General features: G+C 29.6%; 2 protein-coding genes across 3 annotated transcripts; one reads left to right on the top strand and one right to left on the bottom strand.

Annotated features, from left to right (window-relative positions):
* Nucleotides 1-25: 25 nt before the first annotated feature.
* LOC126864756 (exosome complex component RRP40) lies at nt 26-2,390 on the top strand. The gene is made up of 2 exons (XM_050616433.1): nt 26-703; nt 781-2,390. The coding sequence occupies exons 1-2, from the start codon at nt 513-515 to the stop codon at nt 1,313-1,315; spliced, it is 726 nt and encodes a 241-aa protein (XP_050472390.1). The 5' UTR covers nt 26-512; the 3' UTR covers nt 1,316-2,390.
* Nucleotides 2,391-4,684: 2,294 nt separating this feature from the next.
* On the bottom strand, nt 4,685-9,402 carry LOC126864755 (neuronal cell adhesion molecule). Of its 2 annotated transcripts, none has more exons than XM_050616431.1 (6): nt 9,254-9,402; nt 8,196-8,486; nt 7,933-8,123; nt 7,730-7,859; nt 7,481-7,621; nt 4,685-6,433 (listed from the first exon to the last, which is right to left on the bottom strand). In XM_050616431.1, the coding sequence occupies exons 1-6, from the start codon at nt 9,294-9,296 to the stop codon at nt 6,270-6,272; spliced, it is 960 nt and encodes a 319-aa protein (XP_050472388.1). In that variant the 5' UTR covers nt 9,297-9,402; the 3' UTR covers nt 4,685-6,269. The 2 variants fall into 2 exon arrangements, with proteins under 2 accessions (XP_050472388.1, XP_050472389.1); XM_050616432.1 differs by having other exon boundaries at nt 6,263-6,428.
* Between the last annotated feature and the right edge of the window lie 138 nt (nt 9,403-9,540).

Raw genomic sequence — 9,540 nt, 5'->3', positions numbered from 1 at the left:
ATCACTATCGCACATAAGCGTAAGACCAGGAAAATTGCATTGTATTTCGCAATCGCTTCAAGAACAATATTTTTCCACAATATTAAAATTCATAGTTGAATTATATTAAGTCTAATAGCTCTAGTTCCAGAAATAAAAAAAATAACATTTATTTTCTATACCAGTACATTCGTGATATCGATAACAATTCTTGTATAATTGATTGCATCAATTTATATATATTACATTGCGCAGCCGCTTTTTCTTTTGAATCTGTTTCGAACAAACGCGCGAGATTAGGAGAAAGCATTAAGTTTATCACGAAGCAATGCACGTGGTACAACAGAATACAATTAAACATTATTATCTATAATTTTGTATGTTTATAATCACATCAGTGAGAAGTAATACATTTATGGATAATTTTATTCATGATCACTTCGTAATAAAAGATATGAGTAAATGATATGTTTATAACCTATATTAATTTACATTATAACGTAAAAACGAAGGTCACTTACTTCTAAGGGACAATGGAAGTCAGTGTAGGAGACGTAGTAATGCCTGGTGATACTATAAAAGATATTACTACAATTACCAAAAAAGAAACAATCGTTTTAGGACCTGGACTTCGTCGTGAAGCTGATACAGTATTTGCATATAAAGCAGGTGTACTAAAGAAAACAGAACCAGCTGTATATTATGTAGATAGTTATCAAAAGCGGTAATCAAATTCTATTTTAAAGGAGCATTTTAGCACTTTTTTAGAAGATTTTCATATATTGTATTTTCTTTTTATAGTTATGTACCAAACCGCGGAGAAAATGTAGTTGGTATAGTAACACAGAGAAGTAGTGATATTTTCAAGGTAGATATAGGTGCCAGTGAACAAGCATCTCTTTCATATCTGGCATTTGAAGGAGCTACAAAGAAAAATCGTCCTGACATTCAGGTCGGAGACCTTGTGTTTGCAAAGCTTTTAGTTGCCAGTAAAGATATGGAACCAGAACTTGTATGTGTGGATTCTCATGGTAAAGAAAAGAAATTGGGCGCTTTAAGCTCTGAAGGCATGCTTTTTACTTGTTCTTTGAGTCTTGTCAGAAAAATATTAAATCGCAATTCCCTATTGTTCAAAACACTTTCACGTAGTCAAGCATTTGAAGTTGCAGTTGGTATGAATGGTAGAGTTTGGGTCAAAGCAAGGACTATTCAAGAAACAATAGCAGTAGCAACTGCTATTTTGGCAGCAGAATATGCTCCACCTAATGGTATTAAAAAATTATGCTTAGACATTGAAAAGACTTTACTTTTAACTCAGTGTGGTAATGTAGATTAATTGTAATAAAGGAAGAAACAAATGTTATGAATGATTTTATTTATTGTATCAATATTTTTAATGAGTTTTATAAATAAATCTGTATGATTTCTTATATGAAATATGATGATTATGATGACAACCATTATGACAACCATTTTGATAAAGATGTAGAATTAGAGCTATATGTAGTACATACATTATTAAGTATGCTGGTCATGTATACTGCTATATTAATACAATGAAAATGCATAAAATATTACGATTAATGAATACTGTTAAAAGAAATGTACATAAATTTTCATGATATTTGCATCATTCTGATTGCAATTTAATAATGTACATTCATTTGATGAATAAATCATATCCTGACAGAAATGCAAGATGAGAAAATCAGATTATTTTCATGAAATTAATGTTATAATGTACATTCTTATATTTTTATAAAAAAATCTTTAAAGCTGTTATAAAAATGAATATAATATAGCAGCTAGTATAGTTCGTATCTGATGATTGCAATCAGTATCTAAGTGAAAAGTGACTAAACTAATTGCTATGTCTTCTCTGATATGTAACTAATATTTGTCTCCTGATTGTAGTATGAAAGCTAAATACTAATTAATGATAGTATCAGCCATTCAAGCACAACCTTGATTTTCTTTATTTTTTCCACAAAAATACTTAAACAATTTTTAACCCAAGCATGTTACATTTTCGTATTTTTCTCTTTTAATATAGGATTTGTACGTGATGGAATGTGCATTATTCGTAGTTTATAAAATAAACCATGAATATGTCGGTATTAGGAAAACATTTTTCTACACATTATAACCGCGTATAATGTCAATGGAATGGATTTATACAACATATTGGAACTAAAATAACGCTGATTCAACGCGAACAATTTTATATGAATATGGATTACTATTAGATTTTTTATCTGACACAATATATTTAACATAAATAAAGTAAGTTAATATAATCAAGCGTGCATATTTAACAATTTATACAAAATATAGAAACAAAACAATAATGTGTATACTATATACAAATTTCGGTTCTAACATATGTTTTTGCGCTTTTCATTTTTTTTTTTTTTACAAAATAAATAATTATATAAAGAAATCACCAAAAGCTAATACATTATTTCAGTTAATATATAACTAAATAACTTATCGCAGAATTAATATCGAGACTAATACTTATCCGCTATAACATTATTTATGGAGATATCATTATAAATCTCTTTTACCATCACTTAATGTAAGGATGTTAAACTAATATTATTAATCTAATAGATAATGACACGACAGATATGTAGTTTTTACAAAAAGTAAAGGATTTAGAAATGGTTGTATGATATTTACAAATATTTGTAAATACGTGTTATATGTAAAATATCATATAGCAAAATCAGCTTTTTATGAAAAAAGCAGAATCAATTTGAAGCTTTTTGTAAAAACCACATTAAATTTCTTTTTCTTCTGGTATGTCATAGGCAAGCAATATGTATGTTAGGGACGATTTATGGTGCCACCAGCAACCATTATACTATTCTATGGTATTGTGCTTTACTTAATATATATTTCACATGAGTGTGTTATGTGAAGTAAATATATTAATGCAATACATTTAACTACAAAGATATAATGACAAATGCTATGCACATGCTGTGCTTAATAGCTTTTGAATTTCAAAGATGTATGATTATCAATGCAAAAGAGAATTAAATGAAAGAAATTACTAGATAAAACAGAAAGCAGTCTTAATCAGAAATAGATTAAGATTTTTTGTCGATTTTATGTAATTTATAGTATGAACATAAAATATCTGCCATTATCATTGTAGTCATAGATTTAAGTTTATAACACTGTGATCTACCTCATAAAAATATATCTATTTTACACCATTATAGTATTTGACAATTTTTTTGTATAGAATGATAAAGACATGTCTTGTAATTAAAGTTAGCAATTAATTTTTGTGTTCATTAGTACTGTAACTAATTTGAAATATTTAGTTTAAAAAGAGTGTGTATTTATCTTATTGGAAAAAGAAAGAATCATGATTATCTTCCTATTTACTTTCAATTCTAATGATATTATTTTACTGATTGTATTTCTAATGTAATTAAAGTTATTTTATGATCATCCTACATTGCATAGGTAGATATGCAGATCTTCTAATGGTATGCAATGGCAGAATTCTAAACCCAGAGGACTAAATTTTATTGTTAGTTTCTATAGCAGCTGGTAGTTATAAGAATAATTTTTCATTTTATATATCAAGTAACATTTATACTCCTTTTTTTATCAGGCTTCACCACATTATTAATGCCGCTAAATGCAAAACCTATGCCTTCACCAGACAGCTTTGATAGAGACAGTTAAATATTTAAATTACAGTACACCTATTGTTATATATTTCAGCAGAAACAAGTGATTATAATTCTATTTAAATGTGTATGATATATAAAGAGTCGTGTTCTAAAGTAATATATATGACATATTATTGCTGGATTATTTAAAGCAGGAAAAGTTATCTTTATAGAAAAAGGGTGCAATTGTTACAATGTATTATTCATCGTTTTTAAAAGTATTGCATTGATTTGTAAAAATGAAGGATGTTTTATACAATCCTTGAGAAAGAAAAAACACGACTCTTCTAAATGGAGAGAGGAACATGATATTCTACATGAAATACTCTTAATGAGCATATCTACTAGATCACTCTTGAAGCTCGATATCATAGCACAAAATTATCTATATGAATATGTAGATAAATATTTATCATCGCATTTCAGCATTATTATTATTTATATAAAAAATTGTCTTTGCTTATAGCTAAAATATCATGATGCCTTGGCTATATAAATATATATATTTATATTGTTATCATTATTGTTATTATCATATTATTTTTTCATTAGCGCGTATATATACCATTCACAACACAGAGTGCATAGTACGAAGCCGAATTGAATCTGTTCACCCCTATAAGATTATACTGCAGGGAAGAACAGATCATAAAGCTTCAATGTAACAACGCACAACCAATATTTATACAACCTGCGTGCACCAAATTGCTTTTTGTCAGATTTTTATATTGACAAAAGCAATATTTAACTTATGTAATTGTTTTAAGTAGAATCATTAAGGTATTATGTTTCTTATATTATGAGCTTTACTATTAACACATGAAAGACTAATACACACAAGAATCAATTTCCACAACCATTTCCATTTTCATCACTTATGGTGTTTTAACTGAAATTAATCAATAAAAAGCAATAAAAGTAAACAAATTTATCTTGATTCTTTTTCTGAGAAAAGTTTCATCTAAAAAATTCAAAGTTAATAATAAATTAAAAATAGACCTCTTTTTTTACTATTTTTACTAAGAAAAGTCTCAACACCTACTACCACAATCTTAATAACATATTTCACATAATGATAAATTCTGATATGGTACTACATGTAAATTGTGGAAAATAACTATGTATGTATCTGTTTGTACAGGAAGAACTTTTATCAAAATCATCAACCTTCATTGATTGACTAAGTTAAATTTTGTATGCAATTCGAGACGATACTTCTCATAAAAAATGAATATTTGTGGAAAAGATCTGTTTTAACGATCGATTACAAACTTGATTCTATCAAAGGTGATATCCAAAATATTTTAACCTATTCTACTTTTGCCCTATATTTACCACTAATCTGAACCGAATGATGATCATGAATAATTTTTATTTGTTGAATGTTATGAAGATTTATTGAATGTTCTTTTTTTTTCATTTTCCTAAAAAGTTTATGTACCGAAACTTATTTTTCATGGATTTGTGCTATTTTGTATTTGTTAAGATTTGGTTTTGATGAAATTTGATTTCATAGCTTTTTATAATTCAATAGCAGTGGATATTGCATTTGTTATTAAGGTAGTGCAAAAGCATGTTGAAGCATTAGACATATTTGAATAGTTACATGCAAAGTTAAAAGTATGAAGAATATAATATTACTAGAAATAACATTAACATAATAGAATTATTTTTATAATTAGAGTACTATGATTTTTACACTGTACACTCTCTGATTCACAGGATTTTTCCAGAAAGAGCATATGGTGCATTGACTTCCGTTATATTAATTTTTTTGGAAGAAAGCATTATCAAAATATTCTCTAAAAAAACAAATGCATTCGTATAACAATAAATAAAAAAACAGTAACTTTTATAAAGACACAAAAAAGGAACTTTTTTACCAACGACTTCTGCACACCTTAAAACGGCAGTAAGCAAGCCTTTAATCATACCTCGTGTTTGACAAAATTTTTTTAATCGGATGATGTGTATTATTGGCAAAAGTCTTACTCCCTGCATGATATTGTCCATTAAAATCTCATTCGTGTTCGGTGATAATGGTTAAAAATAATTGCGTAAAAAACATGAATTCATGCAGAACGTAAGACAAAAATTTGCCGCTTAATATTAATGTCGTATGATTTCAGTTTCTTCAAAAATTTGCCTTTTGTTCTTAGAATTACAGTCTTACTAAGAATATTCCTTTTTTCGCTTACAGGAGTTCTTGACTTTAAGCTCGATAACTGAGCAACGATATCGAATTTTAATGCTAGAACATCCTGGTAAACACTCTCAAAAATGTGCTACTTCATTTCACAAAACCTAGCAGAGTCTTACATATGCTTTGAACACTTTACATTGTATTGTAAGTGAAAAATTTATTTCCTTAGAATACTCGGAATGTATGATGCGTCTCTCAATTTTCTGACTATAAACATAAATTTCCACTTTCGCAATAATTATCATCTTCATTGCTTATCTGATTCTACGCATTGTGATACTTGGCGGATTCGAGGCCTCTTGTAATTCCAGTTACTTACGTTTAAGGTGACACATAAATTGTGCTCAAGCCACTTGTTAATAAAAATTAGCCACAGAAATCTAAATATTTAGTCGCTAAAGTCGCATAGGTTGCACAACGCTATTATTGTTTAAGCGTGTAGTGGTTTGGTTATTGAAATTTTCATCTTGAGGAATGTGTTCTGTTCTTTCGTCGAAAAATCCTGGATTCAGAATGATATTGGGTACAAGTTCAATCACTTCCTGCTCCTCCAGCTGCGCTGCAATTCGGGAACGGAGATTAATTTTCATTGGTCTGGGCCATGAGTTATATTAGCTTCTACCCTCTCCCTTTACCAGTGTTTGCTGGGCCATGGATATTCAAGAACAACTTATGTTACATTAACAATTGAATAATCCTATGTTCAATTTAAGATCTATATATATACAATAATAAATCAATGAAAACACATTGAGAAATTTTTCATATATATAAATATATTGCTTACCCAGCAAATATATTTGTGCTACCTTTGACCTAAGTTTTATACAGTCAAAGATTTACTAATAGCACACAATGTTATCTAGGCCATAATGCTCTATATTACTATTATTATAATATTTTCTATTCATGACACTAATCATTCTGCATAACAAATTTTATACAAACCACCAAAGCTTCTTAATTTAAAATATAATAGCTGGTAGAAGAGTAAGATAAAAATTCTTTATATAGACAGAGCAAGTTTGGTGGTTGATAAAGTCCATTCATAAGTTATAGGTTTCATTCCTATGAGGAGTAAGAAAGGTGCTACTGACAGGCAAACTGTATAGAAAGATATAAATATGTTACAGATTATTTTAGTGCCTTATGTTGTAAAGTGTTTTGTGCAAAAGTTATAAAAGTGTTATTGTTAAATCGGTATTGGTAAGAAAATTTATTAAACGCTAGTAAATTTTAAAAGTTGAACGCTAGAAAATTCATTAAATGCTAATTTGCAGAGCGCTTGCAGTAGGGAAATATTAGTGAAAGATAATTGGCACTGTATTAGAATAGCACTAAATTGATTGAAAGGAGAATAGCTGATGTAAAGAAAGCTAGAGATCAGGGCCATAGATAAGTTAAGTGGTTAGTGATGCTATCGTTTCTGCTGCAGATTTCGTCCTCTAGATAATCATGTTATATTTTTCAAACTTAGATAATCTAGCATATTCTACTTTAATTTATTTGCATAGAAGGAAATAAGTTTCATCAGCAGAAATAAATAGCATGAAAGAGAAAGAGTAGAAGCAAAAGCTTTTAGATAAAGTTACCAGGAAATGCTTACAGGGTACTTTGCACTCACGATAGAGGAGGTAACAAGTACCTATACCAAGAATCATAAGTGTACCCATAACTATCCCTACTGCTGCCACCCAGACACGAGTGTCAAAATTTTCTACACCTGCTAAGAGATGTCTTGCAAGTTCTGAAATAATTGTCAATTATAATTAGTAAGCAATAGTATTTATTTTATATAAATACTAATTTGTTTACATGCAGGATCATGTAAAGTTATTACGTTTAAATTATGTACCTAATTCTTCACTACTGTGTTGAGTATGACCTTCAACCTCAACAATTTCTCCTCTCCCCAGCTGATTTGTTGCCCAGACTCGAAACGAATAAGTAGTGTTTGGCACCAAGTGATACACATCAATTTGCCTCTATAAAATTATCAATTTTAATAACAACAGTCAGTGATATAGAGCTGATTTCATTAAAAGAAAAATTGTTTACAGAATTTGGAGGAATGTGCGTTGGAACAATAGGCTTCCAGTCTTCTGGTTCTTCACCCACATTCGGTTTAAGACGATATTCGGCAGTGAAATCTATGATAGGATAACCACCTGTGCCAGCTACTTCCCAAAGAATATTTGCCAATATTGTTGATGGTTTAACCCATACATTGTGTAAAGCTGGTGGAGGAGCTGAAATAGAGTAAAAAATACAATATAAACCTGCAATTACTTTAAAATTACATTTAAATTTAAGTAACTTACTTCTAACTTGTACGTTGATTCTAGTTTTGACAGCATCATGATCGTCATCTAGAGTGCATGAATAGTTTCCAGCATCATCTGCACTAACATTAATAAGTTGCAAAGCTCCATTAGGCTCAACCTTTAGTCTTTCAATTTGTCCATCTTCCCGTCCCTCCCTTATCCACATCACTCCAACAGATTCTCCTGACTGTGGCAGTGCATCTTCTTCTGCACATGCTAATGTCAAGTTCTGACCTATATCTACAGCCACAGATCTTATTGGCACTAAAGTTGCTGCTTCGTGCCATGCTAAAAACATTGTAAAACATAATTATTAAATTATGAAGTTAATGGTATTTGTATAATAATTTTATGTAGAATTATTTTTTGAATGGCATTTTAATACTTTTTATAGGGTAAACATTTATAGATAAAAAGATATAAATTACGGATTACAATTATGAATTAATTTAAATTATTATTTAAAATATTATTTACAATAAAAAATATAAATAAAATTCACTGAGACATTAAACAAATACGTTTTTATTAATACAATTTACAAAATAAACACATATAAAAATTAATTGATGTACCTAATATTAGGATCCACAATTCTTCCTTTTCTAATAGAAAAAATATTTATAATAATCTAAGCATCTGAACATCGAATTTGAATTATAGCTTATTATATTCACTGAATGTATTTGATACTTTGTATAACTGTATCTAAATAAAATATAGTTTTTACGAAAACTTATATGTATTTTTTAAGCTTTAATATTACTAATAAGAACTACAAAAGCAATTCGATAGAAAAGTACAAATTGATGCGTCGTTGTGCTATCGATTTTGATTAAACATTTAAAGGATGTAAGAACAAAAAAATCACATAATCCACTCGGGAAGTCGAGATATACGGCAAAATTTGCATAACTCGACCCTGAATCGTAACGATCGTGTACTTAGCCCGATTTATACGCTGCACGTATATAAGCGCACGAACACCGAACGTATGTATAGTATCACATTGATCCGCAGGTGCACTTACGCCTGAACGAATATTATGTACTTACCTGCCAGAAAGAGTATCAGCGTGATAATTCTATGACCAACCATTCTCCCATATTAGACGATCTCCCATGGATGCATACGGAAACGTGTTAAGGATTTTTTCTTAGTCACATCTCTTGATCGATTTTTTATACTTTTTAAACAACATTCAGTACGCGGGAGCTGTCAAACTCATCACGCATCGCGGAACACCGCCCGTCCGGCGCTCTTTGGATTTTATTGAGTTGCAGTTGGCGCACTCTCGCGGTGGTGCTGCGAACCTTATCAGAACACAGGGCTGCAACTGCAT

Source organism: Bombus huntii, chromosome 4 (assembly GCF_024542735.1).
Source record: "Bombus huntii isolate Logan2020A chromosome 4, iyBomHunt1.1, whole genome shotgun sequence".
Taxonomy (NCBI): domain Eukaryota; kingdom Metazoa; phylum Arthropoda; class Insecta; order Hymenoptera; family Apidae; genus Bombus; species Bombus huntii.
This window is presented reverse-complemented; position numbering and strand designations above follow the sequence as displayed.